The 24,771-nt window shown below is 37.6% G+C and overlaps 1 protein-coding gene across 1 annotated transcript; it reads left to right on the forward strand.

Moving 5' to 3' along the window:
• The first annotated feature begins 1,687 nt into the window (after window positions 1-1,687).
• LOC117288759 (tyrosine aminotransferase-like) lies at window positions 1,688-24,428 on the forward strand. The gene is made up of 12 exons (XM_033769590.1): window positions 1,688-1,857; window positions 4,103-4,277; window positions 4,844-4,948; window positions 15,469-15,536; window positions 18,281-18,439; window positions 19,450-19,588; window positions 19,917-20,052; window positions 21,032-21,101; window positions 21,355-21,483; window positions 21,605-21,688; window positions 22,939-23,037; window positions 24,099-24,428. The coding sequence occupies exons 2-12, from the start codon at window positions 4,130-4,132 to the stop codon at window positions 24,231-24,233; spliced, it is 1,272 nt and encodes a 423-aa protein (XP_033625481.1). The 5' UTR covers window positions 1,688-1,857; window positions 4,103-4,129; the 3' UTR covers window positions 24,234-24,428.
• The last annotated feature ends 343 nt before the right edge of the window (window positions 24,429-24,771 follow it).

Here is a 24,771-nt window from a genome sequence, read left to right on the forward strand (position 1 = left end):
TTGTTCATAGCTCTCTTTTAATCGAATGATGTCTGCCGTTAGAATAAGTGTTACTAGAGTGTTATGATCTGAGTGCACTGTTAGTGTTTCAGCATTACCTTAAAGATGCTATGTCAGATTTTTGGCCAATTTGGCCCAAAATATTTTAATTTAAAATTTTGATGGGGGTCGAGAACGTTACAGGCTTTCATTTCAGCCATTGCTCGAAAAAGTCCGCCAATTATTAGTAGCAGTGAAATAAAGTGCTCAAAATTAGTTTTTTGTCGGGATCCCGACAATATATCACGTGACCAATTCTTATGTGTTTTATAAGAAACGTTTTAAATTTTGTCATTGTTCCTGACCATTAAAAGTAAAAGTTAACCTTTTTTTCGTTAGAGCGGGTGATACTCTTTGAAATACCATTCACTCAAAAAATTTTTTTTTAATGTTTGGGGTCAAAAATCTGACACAGCATCTTTAACATAACTCTGTTTTTTTTGGGTTTTTTTACAACAATGGGGTCCCAACGGAGAAAAATATTGCTTTGCGTTTGTTTTTCTCCAAGCCCGAGTTGTTGTATTAATTGGATGGCTTAGGCCTACTAAAAAATGATAATAGTTTTGATCCCAAAGTTTTGCATTGGTGATAATACACTTTGATTTGATATAGCGCACTCTATTGGCGGCCGGCATCCGTCGATGGGCGGATCACAAAAACAGGGACGTCTTGCACCAATGATCTAGAGCGGTTATTACGAAGGAATACTAATACGTGAAATACAGTTAAAGCGCTAGTCTTACAAAATAAGTTTTTGTGGTCATCCATTTTGGAGTAATTACCGAACGGGGGTATAATGCTCTCTCTTTTAAAGTGCATGAAACATGACTTTGGCCGTCGCCTGAACTTTTATGACTTCTCGAATTTTGACCAAAAAGACTAGGACTGGTCGAGGTCGACACTGCTGCGTCGGTTTTGGACTCAAGACTTCAAGGACTTAAATAAAAGTTGGACTAAAGAGAAATATATTGTATATAAATATTTTGTTGTGCTAGTGAAACGGGAAAACACAAGTTGTTAGAAATTGTTCAAATTTATTTGCTAAAATCAAATTTATATTATTTATAAATAATAAATAATAAACAGTGTAGAACGAAATGTGTTTATATACGCATAAATACACACAATGCTATTTGCGATACCCTTCCACCAAAATGCTTTAATTATTATTTTACTGAAAAACCAGATTCAGAAATACTTAAGATACATTCCCAAAATTTAATTTCTTGTCTTGATCTCGATCTTGAAAAGAAAATAAGTTCCAGCTCAACTGGAGCAACACCTCAATGCGAGTTTAGAGATTGAAATGGGGATCGATTCTCGTGTGTTTTGGGAGCAGCAGATAAACATAAGGACTAGACCACATGTGAATAGACAATACTGAACAAATATCGAATACTATTTTTTATTAATCTGCTGAATCAATAATGCTGTATTAGTGTTAGTTTTATAGCTGAGTCACAGTGTGGTTTTGTTTTCCATGGAAAAAACCTACCCGGTCAACAACTGAATAATATCCGTGTACCATTGGAGCGATAATTCACGCCCACATTTCAACCAATGAAACTGCGTTGTTTGGCCACACCTCCAGACGGATCTGACGTCATTTCGGTGACACGTGATGGTAGTGAGAGTAAAACGATCGGCGTGCAGTACAGTGTGTGTGGGACGTGTGTGTGTGTAGATCAAACGATTTTCATGTGCGTAGTAATAAAAAAAAAAACACACGACGAACTTGCCTTGTGTCCTACTCCTACACATTCATGTGAGAAATAATTGCTCGGCATTCGTCAAACAACTGTACTGGATTAGCGAAAGGTAAGATCTTTTTTGATATAAAGATTGAGAATGAATTGAGGGATAGTGGTGGGATCGAGATTTAAAATATGAACTCGTTCTATTTACAAAATACCACAAACAAGTATAAAACTATTGTGACAACGTTTCTCCATTGATTGTGATGTGAACGTGTGAACGGTGTCACAACTAAAATTGTGACACTGTTCGAATTTGTTCCCGGCATTTTGCCACGCACAAACTGCGGATTGGGATCGATCGTTTAACTGAGCTGAATTACACACATGGCTACCGTTAGTAGTAGAATAGAAAGGAAGGTTACGTAAGAAGTCTTTAAAAATCGATTTTCTGTTTATAACTGTGGTACTTACATTTACAATGTTGTGTCAGGTTGGTTCACTTTGGTTGAACCAAACAGAGCAAGGACCAGACAGGCAGTAGGCCTATGTTTAAAGGCAGTGGACACTATTGGTAATTGGTACTTAAAATAATTTTCATCATAAGACCTGCCTTGATTACGAATAATAAGGGGAGAGGTTGATGGTATAAAACAATGTGTGAAGCAGCTCCCTCTGAAGTGACGTAGTTTTCGAGAAAGAAGTAATTTTCCACGAATTTGATTTCGAGACCTCAAGTTTAGAGTTTGAGGTCTCAAAATCAAGCATCAGAAAGCACACAACTTTGTGTGACAAGGGTGTTTTATCTTTCATTACTATCTCGCAACTTCGACATCCATTTAAGCTCAAATTTTCACATGTTTGTTATTTTATGCATATATGTTGAGATACACCAACTGTGAAGACTAGTCTTTGACAATAACCAATAGTGTCCACTGTCTTTAAAGGCACTACATTCTACTACAGGTAATATATTGTCAATCAAAGAACACTCAGTCCTTTCATTGTGTATCTCAACATATTCACAAAATATAATAACCATAACCTGTGAAAATTTCAACTCATTTGGTCGTCAAAGTTGCAAGATAAATAAATGGACGAAAAAACAGCCATCTTGTCAGCACAAAGTTTTTTCTCAAACACTGCTAACTTTTAGTTATGATATCGTAATCCTCCTGCCGACGGCGGAGGGTTACGTTATCGCAACTATGCTTATTTCAGAGAGAGCCGTTTCTCACAAAGTTTTACTATCAAAGACAACAGCTTACCACTGCTAATTACCAAGGAAGCTTTTATGCTAACAATTATTTTGAATAATTACCAATACAATATTGTCCAGTGCCTTCAAAAATACCCATTGTGAATAGTCCTCAAGGTCAAGTCAAAGAGAAAACAGATAAGATTAACAAAAGTACAACCATGTACAAAAGTACAACCTACATCACCTATTATAGTGAGTAATAGAGGATAGTACCTGAGCAAAAACTGTTCCAACATTGGGTGCGTTTGATTAGCTTTCCCGGGTCGCCCCCGTGGTGCTCATTCGTGTGAGCCCCTGGCAAGAGCTAATCGAACGATCACTCACCCTCTCGTGGTTACATCATGCACTGTGGGCCTGCCCCTTGTGACACGAGGGGCTGACCCAGGTGAACCCCTGGAATGAGGACAAAGCTATTTGAACGTACCGGGGGCAGACCAGGGTCGACCCGGGAAGCTATTCGAATGCACCCATTAGTTAGCAATGTCAGTTAAACAATGTCAGTTATTTGGTGACATTTTAATATGATATTGATAATCAATAATTGCAACCCTCCATCCTCCCATCATCTTATTATTTAAGCGTTGTCAGTGCAGTGTGTTGTTGGCCACAAATGTAAATTAGTCCCAAAGTACATCCCATACTTTTATATTTAAGATAACTTATTAAGTAGGATTTGAATCTTTGCATGGTGGAAATACGTTATATTAAGGTTTGGGGTAACACTATGTAATGATAATCTCCAAAAGAGTTGGGGTGGCTCTGCAAAGAACCGTTGGTTTCAACTCGACATTTCGATAAGTCTGCTCTGACTGCTTCTGGAGAAAGACCATTTAAAAAAAAATATAATAACTTGCAGGACGATTGCACACCCTGCATACTTTGTCGTGCGGACACCGGCTGGATTTTTTTTGAAAATTGATTGCAAGCCCAGCGCAAGTCGGTGAATAATCCATTTGAATGAGAATGAATTTATACTCAAGTTTAAATTTCAGGACGTTCCGTGAGAATAAGTTCCTGAAACTGTCCGCAAAAACCTTTTACTATTCAATCCCTCTAAAAAAAGTTGAGAAACTATTGTAAATTTTCTTTCTGTAATTTTCTTTTGTAGAATTTATAAAGTCTGTACCCTGCAAAGATGACTGAACCTCAGAATGGCAAGAGAACGAAATGGACAGTTTCTGGCTCGGACATGGCAATGAGGACGCACAACCCGATCCGAGCTATTGTAGACGGCCTAAAGCTGGAACCAAACCCAGACAAGGAATTCATCGCGCTGTCTCTTGGTAAGTGTCAAGACAAGAGTAGGTAGAATATTTCGAGACTTATAGTAAGGTAACACTCCTCCAGACGAACGTAAGGCGGTAGGGTTACAAGACAGCATTGACATAACAGGGCGAAATGGTCCAAGTCGTACAATTTTGACAGACTAGTCACCAGATTTGCCACATTGTAACCACTTTCCGAAAACCATGACACAAGTTCTAAGAGCTTGATCCTCAATGTCTAATGAATCCTTTCATAACACTCAAAAGAACATTGAGGAAATATTTTGAAGAAAAGAGACAAAAACTGGGTGGGCTGAGCTTCGACTTTGTGTAGCCTGAAGATCCTATAGCGCGGTGTGTGGCAAGCTTTTGGAGGTTGCTATGCAAAGGCTTCCTCCGAACTATATGACACAGCAACTGCCTCTGTAGTCTGAGAAATTCAAATATAAGCGGTAACTTGGGATCAAGCAGACAATATTCAAATCTAACAGGCAAATGGCTTATTGAAAATTTTTAAAAAGAACCGTCAAACTGATTGAACCTAAGTTTGTTTGATTTGTTCAATAAATGTTTGAAACCTGCAGGTGATCCAACACTGTTTGGTAACTTGTCAACGTGTGAAGAGATGAGAGAGGCTGTATGCGATGTCGTCACAGGAATGAAGAACAATGGATATGTTCCTGCTTTGGGTAAGTTGACTTTTTAAAACCTTCTTTTTACCCTACTCAAGTAAACAAGAAGCTAGTTATAATAACATACAGCTAGAGTTCATAAATTGTGAGCAGGGGGCATGTTCATAAGAATGTTATGAAGTCTGGATTTGAAAGAGTGGGCTGATAGAGTTGCTTAAATGCAGAAAACCTTTCTTCAGCAAAAGTAAGCAGGATACCAGTCACAGATATTGTACATAGGGCATGATATATTGTGGAATTGGTAACCCTATTGCGGTAGGTATAAATGTGTTGTGCTTTAGCTGCTTGTTAAATAGCAGCTCTATGAAAACGTTGCTTACACATTTGTGTGTAGGCCTATAATACCAAAAGTAAGCAGGATACCAGTCACAGATTGTACAAAGGACGTGGTATTTTGGCTGGTAACCCAATATTCTGGAAGTTGTACTTGGCTTAGCTGGGTATTTTTTGCGCTTACAAAGCAGCTCTTTGAAATGTGGCCCTGATTTATAGCCATCTTTCCCTCGTATCAAATAACACACAAGGTTTGTTTTGTCTTTGAACTTTCAAAGCATTTCAAAGGCTGCTCGTTATCTATACATGTAGCTTGTGATTCACTCCTCTTGGGATTCTATTGACCTCTATGTAGGAATTTTAAGAGTCACCTGGGTCATTCCGTGTCAAATCAACCAGTTTTCAGAAAAGTTCCCAGGTGACCCCCTCAGATTTTGATGAAACTTCATCAGAATGATTGAATGTGGCTCAAATGAACACATACAAAAAAGCTAAGTCATACTCCATGTCGTTTGCGAGATATGACCCATTGAAATTTGGTCGAGGCGGCCATTTTGTGCTCGCGCGGGACGCGAAAAGTGATTTTTTTTGATAATTTCCGACTTTGAAAGCTCATAATTTAATTATTGTACCAGGTAGAGAGCTCAAATTTGGTATTCCATCTTACTTCTTGCCAAATTTCATGAATCTGCACTCAATTTAGATGTATCTCCTTTAATTTTCTAGTTATGGTCACCTAAAATAGGCACTTTAATCAGCCAAAAATGTTTTTTGGGATTTTTGGGGTCACCCTGTGCCCACATGAGGGGTCAAATAAATCCTATATTCCCTAGGTATTATCTATGGGTGCATGTTTATACCCATAAGCAATTATAAGCTCACCAATGCAATAATTTAGAAATAGCATGGGCCCAAAGTTGGTTCCAGCCAGAAAAAGGTCAAAAAGACCCCGCCCGTCTTGACCCCGGTTGACCCCGCGATCAATTGAAATGTTTTTTGAAATTGATACCAGTTAAACATTTATATTATATCTACTTATACACCAATTTTCAGCTTTGGCACTCAACTCCTTCATGGTGTGGTGGCAATTTGAATATTATATGTTTTTGGCACATTTTAATGTAATATCATACAGTGTACATGTACATGTACATTCATGTACACATACAATACATGGTAATATATGTTTGAAGCTTGTGTAACTTATTTTTTCTGGCTAGCAAAAAGTAACATCAACGCATTGGCATCTGTGGTGTCTGCGTGATACACAAGTACATATTTTGTTTGAGAAATGAGTGTTTGCATGTGATACACATTAGAGAAGTATTGTTCTAAAAAAGTAGTGTATGGAAAGTAATACCAGCGTTTAATATGCAAATGAGGTGACCATGTGATTGGAAAGTTTAACCAGCATAAACATAGCATGGAGGAAACAAAGGGACTGGGGTTGGGTTAAAACCAGAGAAGAATATGACAGATAGTTAGTGTTAAGTACTGGCAGATTTAATTTGTATTGTGTGGTTTGATCCATGTTTCAAGTGAAACTACACACGGTACACTGGGGTATGGTTCCATACTGGGGTATGGTTCCAATATTTTGTGTGTGTTATTGGAGAATTTTGCAGCACTTCGTGGTACCTGCCTTAAATTATTTATTGCAGTTAAAAACATGCATCATCAACCCATTTCTAAAAACAATAACACAAATAAACTTACTTTTTTGCTAGCCAGAAAAAAATAAGTTACACAAGCTTCAAACATATTTTACCATGTATTGTACATGTGTACATGAATGTACATGTACATGTATACTGTATGATATTACATTAAAATGTGCCAAAAACATATAATATTCAAATTGCCACCACACCATGAAGGAGTTGAGTGCCAAAGCTGAAAATTGGTGTATAAGTAGATATAATATATATGTTTAACTGGTATCAATTTCAAAAAACATTTCAATTGATCGCGGGGTCAAGACGGGCAGGGTCTTTTTGACCTTTTTCTGGCTGGAACCAACTTTGGGCCCATGCTATTTCTAAATTATTGCATTGGTGAGATTATAATTGCTTATGGGTATAAACATGCACCCATAGATAATACCTAGGGAATATAGGATTTATTTGACCCCTCATGTGGGCACAGGGTGACCCCAAAAATCACAAAAAACATTTTCGGCTGATTAAAGTGCCTACTTTGGGTGACCATAACTAGAAAATTAAAGGAAATACATTTAAATTGAGTGCAGATTCATGAAATTTGGCAAAAAGTAAGATGGAATACTGAATTTGAGCTCTCTACCTGGTACAAAAACTAAATTATGAGCTTTCAAAGTCGGAAATTATCACAAAAATCACTTTTCGCGTCTCGCGCGAGCACAAAATGGCCGCCTCGGCCAAATTTCAAACGGTCATATCTCGAAAACGACATGGAGTATGACTTAGCTTTTTTGTCTGTGTTCATTTTTGCAACATCCAATCATTCTGATGAAGTTTCATCAAAATCTGAGAGGGTCACCTGGGGACCACTGGTTGATTTGACACGGAATGACCCACCTACTTTTTTACTTTACATCCAGACTCATAAGTTGACTGATATTTCCTTTTGATGACTTTGACAGTTGTGGATCTGTTCCATTGGACATCCATCAAGGTCAACATTAAATGGATGACAACAGTTTACACAAATCAATGTCCATGAAGTTGAGATTATTAAAGGGTCAGACAGTGGGAGGGTTAAGTGAAAATATGACGTATGATTTCCTAAACAACAGGTTTGTTGGAATTTCAGTCATTTGTTAATGGTTACTGCCCGTGACACAGGCCCTGAAGTCACTGTTGCACATCAAAACAAATTTTGAGCAGTGACAAAAAGAGTTTTTTATATCTTGTAGTGAAAGTTCAATGCCATATATTGTATAAGCGTTCAATGAAGCAAAGGGAAATTTGTGTGTTTAGTCTGTTCATTGCGTACGTGCTGTCATTATGGCTTGGGTTTGGCCTATTCATGGTGAGATATTCTAGCTAAAGATTTGTTTACACTGTCGTGAAGTGGTAGAGGACTGCAGCAGTGAGCACAGCGGCCCCCTACCCTACCCCAATTAGCCTTGACCAGGGTTTTGGAGTAGTGGTGTGTCATGGATGGCCTATTGGTTAAGAGCACCAGATTCAAACTCAGGTGTTTCTGATCAGCAGAGTGTGGGTTCGAGTCCCAGTCGCGACACCTGTGTCCTTAAATGCAAGACACTCAATGCTTTGTCCTTCGAATGGGATCTTAATCTGTGTTTTCTTTAAGTAGTGTACCGCACGTAAAAGAACCAAGTGCACGTATCGAAATGAGAAGGGGTTCGCCCTGGTGATCCTGGTTTGATTGGTAGCATGGTGCTATGTACATGTGTAAAAGGAGTAGGTCTCATAATTCAAACCTTCATACATTATACATGCACTACATCGTCCTATGCATTATGAACTCATAGATAGAAGATATTGTTTTTGAAGGGGCAAAGGGCACCAAAGCATTTTTTCATTGGCAAAGGGCCCCCTATAGGTGAGGAAATTGTAAATTTCTACGGAGCATTTCAAGGGCACCAAAGCAATAACCAGGGGGCATGGAGGCAATCACCTTCATTGCACAGTGCTTAAATGTGAACAAGGTAGAAGGTAAACAAACTTAATACACTCATAGTGCATGAGTGCGGGTTAAATATAGTCATATCCAACGATCAAAGTTATGCAGACATGTAGTGCGTTAAATGCTAATTTAGTTGATGAACCTTTTAGCAACATCAACTGAAAAGACTACAGAAATAATCAATCCTGAATTTGTTCAGTTGAAGTATATTCTCTGACCAGTAATTGAATTAAAATTCCATTATCCATTTATGGGGGAGGGTTGCTATGGCAGCAGTGTGATGTCATAAGAATGTGTTTGCATCTCCGAGAAGTGAGAAGTGATGACGGTAACTCAAGGGGCTTTTTTAAGACTGAGTCTGAGATTGTTTGGAGTTCAGATTAAGGGCTTGGGAAGGGTTTTACTGATGGATGTAAATTTAATGGAAGGTGCTGTTCTGCGTTGATAACAATAATAAACTGTGTTTATATGCCTATATGAAGCCCATAACACACGTAAATGACTCATAAGCATGAATTTCTTTGAAATTTGAAAACTTCCTTGCAGAAAAATTACAGTGAAAGGTTTTAAGGGAAAGTACACGTTTGGTAATTGTCAAAGACCAGTCTTCTCACTTGGTGTATCCCAACATAAGCATAAATAACAAGCCTGTGAAAATCGAATTAAATTGGTCATCGAAGTTGTGAGAAAATGATGAGAGAAAAAACACCCTTGTTGGACGAATTTGTGTGCTTTCAGATAGGAATAAAAAACTTCTGGCTAGTAAGTCTTTTATTATTTTAGTGAGAAATAACCTCTTTCTAAAAATCTGTGCTACTTCAGAGGGAGCCATTTCTCACAATGTTTTATACTATCAACAGCTCTCCAATGCTCGTTACCAAGTCAGTTTCTAAGTTAATATTTGTTTTGAGTAGCAAACATGTACCTTCCCTTTAAACTTTAACTACAATGTATATATGTCCATCTGTGTGAAAACGAATTCATTGTCATTCAAATTATTCGTTCCGTTTAGTAAAACGTTTCTCTACGGTAAACCAAACTACTATACGTACAATGGTCAGTCTTACGTGCATTTCATATGAAGGTCCTACACGTATACACCCAATTTCACCAAAATCATTTTAAGATTAATTAAAAGCTTTGTTAGGTCAAGCCTCATGTCTGTAACTTATTCAAATGTTTAATCATACACGATACACAGAATGTGTGCCACTTCTATAATTTGCAATCATAAATCAATCTTTGAACTATTGCTATCTCAGCATTGATGCATTTGATTAAAGGCACTGGACACCTTTGGTAATTGTCAAAGACCAGTCTTCTCATGTGGTGTACCTCAACATATGCACAAAATAACAAACTTTTGAAAATTCGAACTTAATTGGTTGTCGAAGTTGCGAGATAATAATGGAAGAAAAACACCCTTGTCACCCGAAGTTGTGAAAACTACTTTACTTCAGAGGGAGCCGTTTCACACAATGTTTTATACTATCAACAGCTCCACATTGCCAAGTAAGTTTTTATGCTAGCATTTATTTTGAATAATTACCAATAGTGTCCTGTGCCTTTAAAAGGCCTCATATCTTCTAGTCTAGACATCTAGACCTGAATCGCACATGATGGCACTAATTGTTGAGTTCAAACACTGGAACAGTACCAGGGTGTATCCTCCAGCGCAACTCTCAGCCAATGATAGGTCTTCCTTTGACATGTAGTGAGAGAACTTGTGAAATCAAGCAAGGGGTCATGACCCGACCCCATGTTGGAGTTCTGTTGAGATTGCAAAATTTTTTTGATTTAAATCGATCATACGTAATTTGAGCCCACTGTTGTTTTACCCCTGTAATGGTTGTAAATATACCATAAAAATAACTGGATTAGACGCCTCCAGACCATTCAACCCCATGGTCTGAACATCCCAGAAGGAAACGACTAATAAACCTTTTGTTTTGCCGTCTCCTTTTTCCCCATAGCCTTTTAGCCTGAGCCTCATTCACTAATTAATTACTTTTTTAACCCACCTCCCCACCCTTGATGTTGTCCTTTGTGTTTTCATCTTCTTGCTTGTGGTCAAGCCAGTCCCTTCCTTTCACCTCCCTTTTTGTCCCCCATTCATTGTTTACCCCCTGCTTTTTTCTGTATGCTTTCTAACCCCATTCATGTATTTCCACTTCACTGCTTATGTTTCACTTAGTTACCTGTTCATGTTTGTTGTGTTGTCATTTAGCCTTCGAGAAAGACTCTGCTATAGGGTCGAAACGTCAGGCCATTAACTATTTTTTGCATAAAAATAACATTTCATTTCAAAAGGTGTTCTAAGCATTTTTAAGATAATGGTAAAAATCTTGCGCAGTTATATGCCCATGCTTTGGATTACACTAAATGCTTTTAAAAGTTCAGATTATTTAGGATAAAAGTGATATCTTTTTCCATAACCGCAGTTCTGTGAAGTGAAATTTTTCTCAAGATGCATTTCATGTTCGTAGACTATTCGAAGCTGACGTATTTTACCACGTAAGTTTTTATTGGCCTTAATTTTCAGAGTAATTACCAAACATACATATGAAAAAAACTTTTTTTATTTTGTGGTATCCTGCTATCCTGCTAATTACAGTATCGAACTCGCACATTAATCATTACTAATACTACATGTATTATACACATAAATAAACTTTGAACTTTGCTACATTTTATGTCGGCAGCAAAATGCCTCATATCTTTTACTCTAGACATCTAGACCTGAGTTGCACAAGATAGCACTAAATGTTGAGTTCAAACATTGGAGCTGTACGTATGGGACGTGGCTGTGGGCTCCAGTGCAACTCTAAGCCAATGATAAGTCGTTTAATCTTTCTATGACCTCTAGTGAGGGAGCTATTTAAGCTTGTGAAGTCATGCGAGGGGTCTTGACGTTATGTCAACATTCTGTTCAGATGAGACTGCATTTAATGTGTTGATTTAAAGGGAAGGTATCATTTGGTTGGCACTCTTAAATTTAATGGCAATAAAAACCAAACGTTTCTAAGTATACGTAAATCCCTTTAAACCACAGGGCTGACTTTGATAATTTTGTTTCTACTTTCGTATAATACCTGCATTTTGATCACATTCTTGAAAGTGAATCCGGATGTTAGGTTGCTGGTACCTACACAAGAAAAAAAAGGTGGTAGCTTGCATTGAATACCATGCCGGATGTGGCAGAGGGTGTCCTCACACAAATACTCCCCAACCTTGCTACCATGGGCAGCGAGCCGTATCACCTGCTAGCTCTGCGTACGTCCCTTACCCCTTGGAGGGAAACTCTGATCCCTGTCTTTCATTGGCTATCATAAACGCGCAAAATATGAAACGCTGTGCGTCTTCAAAAAGCTCTATCTGCCAAAACGCATGCGTATAAAGATGTACGTATTCAAGTTTTTGTCACGCAACACTGAACGCCAAGGCAAGTTTATGACTTTTATTACACACAGCGCATCCAGCGTGTGTGCGACTAACGCCCAACACAGAACAGATCTACTACGGGACTAATTGTAATATCCCATATATTTGGATATTTGGGAGTTACACTTCCAGGGGTCATGATTGAGCAAGGCATGCTGGGAAAAAATGGGGCGGCGAGATCGATCACCCCTGGGAACGAGGTTGGATACTCCCATACTGTTAATACATTCTTTGCCTCTTATACAGTAAAGTCTCCCCCTAAAGTAAAATCCTCTAAAGAGTTCCAGAGATTCCCAGACCACAATGAAGACTAAAAAGCACTGGACACATTTGGTAGTTACTCAAAATAATTGTTAGCATAGAAACTTACTTGCTAACGAGCAATGGATAGCTGTTGATAGTATAAAACATTGTGAGAAGCGGCTCCCTCTGAAGTAACGTAGTTTTCAAGGAAGAAGTAGTATTCCATGGATTTGATTTCAAGACCTCAGAATTAGATTTTGAGGTCTCGAAATCAAGCATCTGAAAGCACACAACTTCATGTGTCAAGGGTGATTTTGCTTTCATTAATATCTCGCCACTTGGACGACCAATTGAGTTCTATTCACAGGTTTGTTATTTTATGCATGTTGAGATACACCAAGTGAGAAGACTGGTCTTAGACAATTACCAATAGTGTCCAGTGTCTTTAAAGGGAAAGTACACCTTTGGTAATTACTCAAAACAAATATTAACTTAAAAACTGACTTGAACTAGCATTGGAGAGCTGATGATAGTATAAAACATTGTGGGAAACGAATCCCTCTGAAGTAGCGTAGTTTTTGACAAAAGAGGTGATTTCTCACTAAAATAATAAAAGACTTCTATTCTAGCTAGAAGTCTTTTATTCCTATCTGAAAGCACACAAATTCGTCCAATACGGGTGATTTTTCTTTCATCATTTTCTCCCAACTCCGATGACCAATTGAGTTCAAATTTTCACAAGTTTGTTATTTTATGCATATGTTGAGATACATTTAGTGAGAAGACAGGTCTTTGACAATTACCAATAGTGTACCTTCCCTTTAATAGGAGGGCTGGGGTTTTTAAACTACATAACTTTGTGATTTACCATTTGCAGTGAACGATTTCCCTTGAATAGCAAAGCAAAACGCTACACAAAAAGGTGTCACCGTTTTGTTACTCAATAATATTAGCATTCAAATGTTGTGTACTTCATCACAGCAATAATAATAAATTAACAAATTACCATATAATCTAAACAGTTTTCTGTGCACAAAATCAATCTGCACAATTTAAAGGCAGTGGACACTATTGGTAATTACCCAAAATAATTATCATCATAAAATCTGTCTTTATTACGAGTAATGGGGAGAGGTTGATGGTATAAATCATTGTGAGAAACAGCTCCCCCTGAAGTGACGTAGTCTTCGAGAAAGAAGTAATTTTCCACGAATTTGATTTCGAGACCTCAGGTTTAGAGTTTGAGGTCGCGAAATCAAGCATCAGAAAGCACACAACTTCGTGTGACAAGGGTGTTTTTTCTTTCATTATTATCTCGCAAATTCGACGACCGTTTGTGCTCAAATTTTCATAGGTTCGTTATTTTATGCATATGATGAGATACACCAAGTGAGAAGACTGGTCTTTGACAGTTACCAATAGTGTCCACTGTCTTTAAAGGAACATTATAGAATTGGTTTTTGCTAAAAACCAAACAGTTGCTGGTAGGGTAATTATCCACCAATTACATAAACTTAAAAACCTGTTGAAGTTTGAGATCGATCAGCCCTCTGGGTCATGAGAAAATAGTGGAAAACGCTCACTGAGCGATGAACTCAAAACATTATTTATTTCTCAACAAATAGGCCCCCTGTGACATTTCAGACAATAATATTTCATGGGATGTTTTATCATTTGACCGTGTAAGTTTAATGTTAATCTCTGATCTTCACAATTTATGTTTCTTACCAATTTTGTACTGTTCCTTTAAGGACCAAAATAACTATTTCCCACTTAAGAGTGTAGAGGTACTTTTATATTAAATCAAATAATATTGTTACTAGTGACTACAATATATCACCAGATGTTGTTTTTGAAATTGATACAAGATTCATTTATTGATTATTCAAATGAGATTGACCATAACAGGAATTCGTCATCTGTAAAGGACAACAGTAATTTTCAAATTAACATCCCCGATTTAAATGAAGTTAATTGAACTGTGGTGCCCGCGGCTAAGATAGGATTCTAACTGCCGCTAGCTACCGGGCTGCCCGGGCAATATCGGCGGGGGTCTAGTTGCTATGACACTGCTATAGATTCCCAAATATCGTAGGTTCGAGTCCCACCCGAGTTATATATGCCTGTGATTTGTTTTCACAGAACCCCTTCAAAAGTACTAAGTATACAGTGCTAAAAACACACCCGTGAAAGGGTAATTTAACCAAATTTAATTATCTTTTACCCCGATGCAAATTTGTATTTCACGCGGATGGGATTTGTCATCAGTTTGTATACTTGGTTGTTTTTAAATAAAAATGATGCAAATGTTTTGAACAAGTTTTCGTAAGTTTTAGATGTCCAAAACAGCTAAGTGATAAGCCTAGGATTCTTGTCATTTATGGTAGAATCAGAATACTCCAGAAGTTAGGGCCAATATGTAGAACACTCAATGTTAACAAATTTTTATTTTATTCTGAAGTTATGTTGACCCAACCCAACCCACATTATTTTGGCAAATTGAATGGCTCCATAATATTCACTGAAGGAACAAAGTAGGGCCTATATAACAGTGAACCAGCAGCAGACTTCTCAAAACGATTTCTCGACTGAGGATGATTATATCCTAGCTTTGGATGGGTTCAATGCACTATAACGTCTATGGTTTTCGGGAACTTAACTCATTCTTAGTTCTAAGATAAATCCTAGGTTAGGAAGAGTTGGTGAAATTATTGGCAGCTATTTTAGATCAAAGGTCTTCAACATCAGTATAGTTTTGAATGGCGTTTACTGGCTTATAATGAAATGACTTTTACTTTGGAATGAAATCGATGATCTTGGCCACTTGGGTATTTGTCCTCTTCTTTTTTATTTGTTCTATGAAGATGAATACAATGATGTTTGTTCTCCCTTTTATTAAATGAAAATTGAATGTTGACTTTCTTTTTCAGGTATGGAGTCTGCTAGAGAAGCAGTTGCTAAAGAGTTTTCAATCCCAGAGTCTCCACTCACATTTAAGGTATTTAGTAAAAAAAATAAAATATATAAAAAATTAAAAAAGTGAAATTTAACACTCATTTTTTTAAGGCGTTGGACACCTTTTGTCAGGGACCAGAATTCTCACGTGGAGTATCCCACATGTGCATAAAATACAAAAGCTGTGGAAATTTTGACTCAATTGGGTTTTGGCGTAATAACTTATCAAACTTTCAGCCAAAATAACCCTCATAAAATGAATAGTTAATTCCAAGTTTAAAACCCAAAAATGTTGAGCCAAGCTTTTCCCAACAAAAGTAAACTATGTTTTTAAACCTTCAGGCATCACTATACAGAAGCAAAACAAAATTGTTGGGATCGATCGTTGGTGTTTCATGTTATGTTGACCTGAACCGTTGATAATTTATTATGGCCAAACCGAAAGAGTCAGCTCGCTAAATCTTTGGATAGATTAGTTTGGTATGATGATGTATCAGCATAAATCATGTTTGCGCTGTATAAACATTTTGGGTAACTTTACCATGACCTGGGTAATATTCCGATGGAATAATCTTCCTACCGTCTGCACTTGAATTTAATTGACATGGGTGGAATTACAGAGACAGTAAACCCAAGTACAAAAGTTGCCAGTTTTACGTGCGTGGTCTGCCTAAGCATCTCTACCTCCATTGTCTAAGCCAGTGAAAAGTCATCAGTCATCAAGACAATGGACACTATTGGTAATTGTCCAAATCTAGTCTTCTCACGTGGTGTATCTAAACATATAATATCCATTAAATAACATACCTGTGAAAATTTGAGCTCGATTGGTCGTCGGAGTTGCGAAATAACTATGAAAGAAAAAACACCCTTGTCACACGAAGCTGTGTGCTTTCAGATGCTTGATTTCGAAATCAAATTCGTGGAAAATTACTTCTTTCTACGTCACTTCAGAGGGAGCCGTTTCTCACAATGTTTTATACTATCACCCTCTCCCCATTACTCGTTACCAAGTGAGGTTTTATGTCATTAATTATTTTGAGTAATTACCAATAGTGTCCACTGCCTTTAAGAAGATGATCTGAAAGAACCCATAATCACTCCCCCCCCCCCCAATGTCTCTTGAACAACAATGTCACTCTGTGAACTCTGCCTGGGGTTGACTTTACAAACTGGAGTAAATTTTGCTGTGTGCGCAGGTCATATGGGTGTCAAAACCGTGCAGGGGTAACTTACTGTGTTGGTCCATGAAGAAATATAATAGGTTAACATGATCGCATTACACAGGGGAAGTGTGGGTGTTAGACCCTGAATAAAAGGTGCAACTATTTGTTAATAACTGGAGATCTAAGAAATGGGATACTGATTTTTAAAGGGCGGTTAATTATATATTTTTGGGGAAATAAATTAGTTAAATAGTGTACATTTGAAGAATAATGTCGGGTAAGTTTGACCTGTTTTACATTTAATATTTATAGGCTATATAATTCAAAGGAACATTACATAATTGTAAAAAAAAAAACTTGTCTAGATCACAGATTTATTTAAAACTTACACGTTCTAATGGTGATGATAGCAGAAAACATCCCTTTAAATATTTCTGTCTAAAATGTAACTTTTGATGAGAAATAAATAAAACTAATATCCAGTTTGGAGTTTATAGCTTGGGGTGAGCGTTTTATTCATTGGGTTTTAAAATCGATGTGATGCAAAACGTGTGATCGTTTTTATCACGTGGCCCAGATGGCCGATCAATCTCAAACTTCTAGGGCCTACAGGTTTGTCAGTTTATATGGTGGGTCACATAAAGTGCTTACACTGCCAGAAACTTTGTTGTTAGCAAAAACATATTCTGTATGTTTCTTTAAAAATGTTAACAACCTTAAATTTGCCCATTTGGATACTATTGGTAATTACTCAAAATAATTATTACCATAAAACCTCGCTTGGTAACGAGTAATGGGGAGAGGTTGATATAGTATAAAACATTGTTAGAAACGGCTCCCTCTGAAGTGACGTAGTTTTCGAGAAAGAGGTGATTTTTCACAAATTTGACCTCAGATTTAGAATTTGAGGTCACGAAATCAAGCATTAGAAAGCACACAACTTCGGGTGTTTTTTCTTTCATTATTATCTCGCAACTTTGACGACCAATTGAGCTCAAGTTTTAACAGGTTTGTTATTTTATGCATGTTAGATACACCAAGTAAGAAGACTGGTCTTTGACAATTACCAATAGTGTCCAGTGTCTGTAAGTACACACGGTGTGAAGCATGGATCATCCTGATAACTGCAAATGTAAATGCGGTACGAATTTTGACATCACACAACTCCTGTGTAACACTCGCTGCCAAAACAGCCCTGTGATGTCAAAATTTGCTTTGCATCAATTTAAAGACATTGGACACTATTGGTAGGCCTAACTGTCAAAAACCTGTCTTCTCGCTTGGTGTATCTCAACATGTATGAAATAAAAAACCTGTGACCCTTGTCACTCGAAGTTGTGTGGTTTCAGATGCTTAATTTTGGGACTCAAAATCTAATTCTAAGGTCTTGAAATCAAATTCGTGAAAAATTCTCGAAAACAGCATTACATCAGAGGGAGCCGTTTCTCACAATGATTTATACTATCAACCTCTCCCCATTACTCATTACCAAGTAAGGTTTTATGCTAAAAAATATTTTGAGTAATTACCAATAGTGTCCGTGCTGCATTTAAACAAAACAAATTTAATTCACAAATAATTTAACTTTTTCTTGTTTGTCTTCATTGTCTTCTATTGCCAGGATGTGATTTTATCGTGTGGTTGTTCCGGTGCAATAGAGATGGCGCTACTAGTGCTAGCCAACCCAGGTCAGAATGTGCTGGTACCCTGTCCTGGTTTCTCTATATACCGCACATTGGCAGGGTCATACCAGTTTGAACCCAGGGGATACAAACTACTGGTAGGTTTTTTTAAAAGGCCCATAAAGTTAGGAAACTATTGGATCCGAATTTCTTTTTACATTTTCAATTCAAATACACATTTATTTCTATGCTTCCATGAAAAATATTGACAATCACATGTATTAAGGAATAATTAGCAACAAAATCATTAAGGAACAGTAAACATAAATTCATTAAAAAGAGTATGGGGCCATTTTGATTAAGCAGAAGCTTGTAAAAAAACAGCCAGACAGACAAAGAAACAAAATAAAAGAATAGACAGACATGCAGACAAAAGGACAGATGAACATTAGACATGACACAACAAGTTCATAATATTAGCCACAAGATGGCAGAACAGTTTAAATGCAGAAGCGATAGAAAATAAATATGTAACAAGGATTGATGAGGTTGTTCTGGTTGAATTAGATAGGAAGAAACTATAAATAAACAGAGCCAACAGAGCCAACACTCCCACAAAAGAGATTTACACATGGTTGTACCCGCAAGTTTACTATTTATTTATAGTTTCTTCCTATTTATCCACACAATGCAAAGCTTTAAGCAATACTTAAAGGCTTATTGGTTATCATTTGTTGGGTGTCATGACTGAGTGGATAAGAGCACTGAACTCAAGCTCTGATTCTTCTGTTCAGCAGAGTGTGGGTTTGAATCCCGGTCGTGACACTTGTGTTTTTGAGCAAGACACTTAACTATAATTGCTTCTCTCCACCCATGGGTAAATGGGTACCTATGAGGGCAGAGATGGTTATTGTGGTTGGTTTAGCCGAGTAGATACTCCCCAGGGAGCTGAGATGGTTTAAGGAATGATTTAAGGCCCAGTGACCAGGTGTAATAATGTCGGAAGCGCTTTGAGACACGAGTGAAAAGCGCGATATAAAAATGGGTTATTATTATAACAGCTCCAGTCTACACATTACTTACTGCACCCTCTCCTCATAGAGCGCACTTGTGATTGAAACTTTTTGACAAAATGACAATGAAACTTTCATTTGTATTCCACTGATAGCCTGAGAAATCTTGGGAGGCTGATCTTGAACACATGGAATCTCTAATCGATGACAAGACGGCATGCATCATAGTCAACAGTCCGTCCAACCCGTGCGGGGGAGTCTTCAACAAGGAACATCTTGAGGACATCTGCAGAAGTAAGAAACAAGTTCAAGAAAACAACTGCATGCTCACTTTCTTGCAAAGATTTTGGGAGAATTTGGGGGCTGGTTGGGATAGTCGCGTGTTGTAGTCAAGTAGTTTTTTTAGTCAAGTATCAAGTACTATTGAATACCTGTACTAGGATGGCCAAATAGTACTTACAGTGTGTCATGGCCTAGTGGTTAAGAGCACCGGATGTAAACTTAAATGTTTCTGATTAACAGTGTGGGTTCGAGTCCCAGCCTTGACACCTGTGTCCATAAGCAATTCACTTTTTTTTATTTTAATTTTTTTAATGTAAATTATGTCTCGTTTCTTTTTTAGTTGCTGAGCGACACAGATTGCCCATCCTGTCGGATGAAGTTTATGCTGACATGGTTTTTCCGGGGCAAGATTTTCATCCGTTATCCTCCATCGCCAAAAACGTCCCAGTACTAACATGCGGTGGACTCGCAAAAAGGTGCAGTAATAAAATTCACATTTGAAGAAAACGATGATTAAGACATTGTAGCAACACCAGAACATTCCAAACAAAACAACTTTCTTGTCCGTTTAATTAACGCGGGGACGCCAGTTTTATGGCTGTTGCCAGAGTTCCAGTTTTTTATACTCCATCCCCCCCCCCCCACCCAAAAAAGGAGCACTATACTTTTGGTGCGTCCAATTGGCTTCCCTGGGTAGACTTCGGTCTGCCCCCGGTACGCTTGAATAGCGTTGACGTTGACGTCATTCCAAGGGCTCACTGGGGTCAGCCCCCAGTGCCCTGCTTGTGGAGTGGGTCAGGTGCATGACATCACCACTAGAGCAGTGAGTGATTGTTCGTTTAGCTCTTGTCAGGGGCTCTACCGAGTGAGCACCGCGGGGTAGACCCAGGGAAGCTAATCGAAGGCACCAAATACCAAACCACTGATGATATCCAGCAAAATAAACATAGGAACGATTCTGATACAAATGTGCAAATTAAAATTATAAACAACTAAACAATCATTGTGGGAACAGATGTGGTTTCAGATGCTTCTTGATAATATGAAGTGAATTGAGAGCGCAGAGATGGGGGGGGGGAAGACTATTCCAAAATTTAGGGGCGACACATCATCCTTAATCAGGCCTGAATGATATTTCTTTTTTAGTATATGCTCACAAGTTTAATCTTAGTTTTGGCATGTTATGGCTGAGCGGTCTAGTTCACAGAACCCAAGATTTACTGTTGCCAGCAGCAAAGCGTGGGTGCGAATCCCGGTCATGACACAATTTGTTGTGCCTTTAGGCAAGTCACTTAACCATGAGTTCGTCATAAATAGTTGGGAAGAACCCAAATGCCATAAACTGGGGTGACCGCATACAGCCATGACAGCGGATTCAAACTTTACTTTGGATGACGTTCTCACAAGATCGCTCAACGAAGAACATAATAAAATTAGTGCTTTGTTTTGTTGCAGGTATCTTGTACCAGGTTGGAGGTTAGGCTGGATCCTGATCCATGACCCATGTGATGCATTCAAAGATGAGGTCAGTTACTAGACTCTCTTATCAAGATTCTTTTCATATCCCTACCTCCGGCCCGCCCCCCCCCCCCTCTGAAAAAGTCCATAGGATCCATCTATCATCAGGCTACTACGAAGACTTTCTAGAGTGTGAATTACCTTGGTATCTCCCCCCCCCCCACCCAAGCATACTTAATTGCCCTTTGGTTCGAATCCCGCTCTTGTCAATTTGTCTTTTGATTCAACCCATAATTCACGCTCTGATGTTCTCTTTGTAGGTGAGGCAGGGTTTGATGAACCTATCCACACGTATCCTTGGTCCCTGTACAGTCATTCAGGCAGCTTTACCAAGAATATTCTCCGAAACACCGTCAGATTTCTACACAAAAAGCATGAAAGTTTTTCAGGTGAGTGACGATACGGGCCCAATTTCATAAAGTTGTTTTAAAATCATGGTTTGAAATTGTGCCATATAAAAGTCAATATTATAATAATGGAGATAAAATTCCTTTTTGTTTATTTCTGTAGGAGAATTCCGAGTTAATTTATGACTCGCTATCTCACGTACCAGGACTCTTCCCTGTCATGCCCTGTGGAGCCATGTATTTTATGGTAAGCTTGAAAGATGAATTGACTGGGGTTGGACTTGAACTAGTGACCTTCGTATAAATATTCCAGCGCTCTACCAACTAAGCTATTTAGCCCTACTGTATGTTGCTGGTTTTTCTAGTCAATATCTTTGTTAGGGGATGCCAGTCAGATGCCAACCGTTAGATGCTGAAAATCCAGGGACCCACCCAAGATTATGAGACAACCTGGGAAGCAGCACTATTTTCTTAAAAAAAAAAAAATTTTATGTGTTAAAGACACTGGACACTATTGGTAATTGTCAAAGACCAGTCTTCTCACTTGGTGTATCTCAACATGTGCATAAAATAACAAACCTGTGGAATATTGAGCTCAATTGGTTGTTGAAGTTGCGAGATAATAATGAAAGAAAAAAACACCCTTGTCACACGAGTAATTACTAATAGTGACCACTGTAAGTGGACACTATTGGTAATTACTCAAAATAATTATTAGTATAAAACATAACTTTGTAATGAGTAATGGGGAGCTGCTGATAGTATAAAACATTGTGGGAAACGACTCCCTCTTAAGTAACGTAGTTTTCGAGAAAGAATTTATTTTCCATGAATTTGATTTTGAGACCTCAGAATTAGATTTTGAGGTCTCGAAATCAAGCATCTGAAAGCACACAACTTCGCAGCACAAGGGTGTTTTTTCCCCATTATTATCTTGCATCTTCGACGACTTGAGCTCAAATTTCACAGGTTTGTTACTCTGTGCATATGTTGAGATAAACCAAGTGAGAAGACTGGTCTTTGACAATTACCAATAGTGTCCAGTGTCTTTAAATGCTGGTTTCATCTAAACAACATATTGGCTTAAGTTACTCTTTAAAGCCATTGGACCCTTTCGGTTCAGAAAAAAAAATAAAAGTTCACAGATTTACAAATAACTTACAGGGTTTACAGAAGGCAATGGTGAAAGACTTCTCTTGAATTATTATTCCATGAAATGCTTTACTTTTTGAGAAAACAGCAAAACAATATAAATTCTCGTTAACGAGAATTACGGATTTATTTTAAACACATGTCATGACACGGCGAAAAGCGCGGAAACAAGGGTGGGATTTTCCGTTGTTTTCTCCTGACTCCGATGACCGATTGAGCCTAAATTTTCACAGGTTTGTTATTTGATATAGAAGTTGTGGTACACAAAGTGTGGGCCATGGACAACACTGTTTACCAAAAGGGTCCAATGGCTTTAATCTACCATTGTCTCTTCATCCCCTTTAGTTTGGAATTGACATGGATAAGTTTGACTGCTTTAAGGATGACATGGCGTTTGTGACAAAACTTGTAGAGGAAGAATCGGTGTTCTGTCTCCCAGGAAAGGTATGTTGGAAGAAAAAAGTTTGTTTTGTGTTACTTTGTTTGCATTCGGATTAAAAATACTATAGGGGAAATATATTTTATGAATTTATCATTGTGAATAATTATTTTATTCTGTTATTATTCTCTAGCAAATTTGATGACCAATTGAGTCAAACTTTTCACAGGTTTGTTATTTTATTCATACATTGGAATACACCAAGTGAGAATAGTGGTCTTCGTGTCCACTGCCTTTAAAGGTTTGCATGGTGGAAAGACAATAAACATTAGCAAATTTACAGTGACACCATGAAGACTAGAGCTCTTTTGAGTGAGGGTGGTTAAGAGAAGACTAACTGAAGGAATCATTTTACCTTGTCTATAAATATTGCTGTGCATAATTTGTAATCCATGCTAGATACATATTTTTCTACCTGTTATTCTTAATCAATTAATATTTTTATCTATCTGTTTGTTGTTAAATAATATTAAGCGTTTTTGTCTGTACTGTATGAATCATGGCCAGTTTTAATTTCCCCAGTGTGGGATAATAAAGTTCTTATCTTATCTTATCTTATCTTATCATCAATTCGAACAGCTCACCCTGTCTGATGACAGCCACCTGCATCTTCATGAAGCTAACCCAAAGTGTCAATCCTTTTTAAACAAAACACAATGAATACATTGCAAAGGTCATGGGTTCGAATCCCACCCGAGTAAAGTGCCTGTAATTTTTTTCACAGACCTCGTACAATTATTGAGTATATAGTGCTATTAAACATCGGTGTATATCGGTAAAACCAAAATGAATAATTTAAAAAAGTGGTTTTTTAAATGAATGTGCAATGTTTTACTGTGTAAATTTTTAATCTTTTATCTTAAGTGCATTTCTGTACATTGTTATTAGCTGGGATCCATGGGAGATCAGTGAGTTTTTCTTACTGAATGGATTTCCCAGGATGAACAATAAATAAATAAATAAATAAATAAAATATACTTTATCCTCGATGCAAATTTAACATCTATTAACTTCTATCGAATACTTTGTAGTTAAAAGTGTTTTATACTTTGTGATGATTTTGCAGTGCTTTGAGTACCCAAACTTTGTCAGGATAGTAACGTCGCTGCCAAAAGAGAAGACAGTCATAGCATTGCAGAGGATTACAGAGTTCTGTGCCAGGCATTATCAAGGAGAGCAGGGTTCAAACGGAATCAAGTAAGATTTTGAACGTGAAGCATTTTTAGTACGAGTCGACTGAAGACATTAAGGGCTGAGACCATAAAAAAGTAATTTTTAATTTATGTTGATTGTTAACACTTGATCGAAAATTCCTTGAGCCAAGCGTTCCCAGGTAAAAATTCCAGTTGAACCTAGTTAACTGGGGTCAACTGGTTCAACTGGATAGTGACCAAACTCGTCCATTTTCCATATTAACCAACTGGTTTGGACTAGGTTTAACTGTGTTCCAACTAGGTTGAAATTATAAACCAGTTGGTTTCTGTCCATTTTCCATATTAAACCAACTGGTTTTAACTGTGTTTAACTAGTTTATCAACTGGTTTCCATTAGTTCCAGTTAAACCCAGTTTAACTAGGTTCAACTGGAATTTTGACCTGGGTTAATGAGAAAGACTTTGTGAAACTGTTAAGATATTGTTAATAATAATAATAATAATAATAAGTAAGACTTATGAACCGCATTTTCCAAATTTAAAGTACAAATATAAGTTCCAGTTTTTAGCAAAAAGTCCTTTTTTT

The sequence above is a fragment of the Asterias rubens genome, chromosome 4, assembly GCF_902459465.1.
Source record: "Asterias rubens chromosome 4, eAstRub1.3, whole genome shotgun sequence".
Classification (NCBI taxonomy): Eukaryota; Metazoa; Echinodermata; class Asteroidea; order Forcipulatida; family Asteriidae; genus Asterias; species Asterias rubens.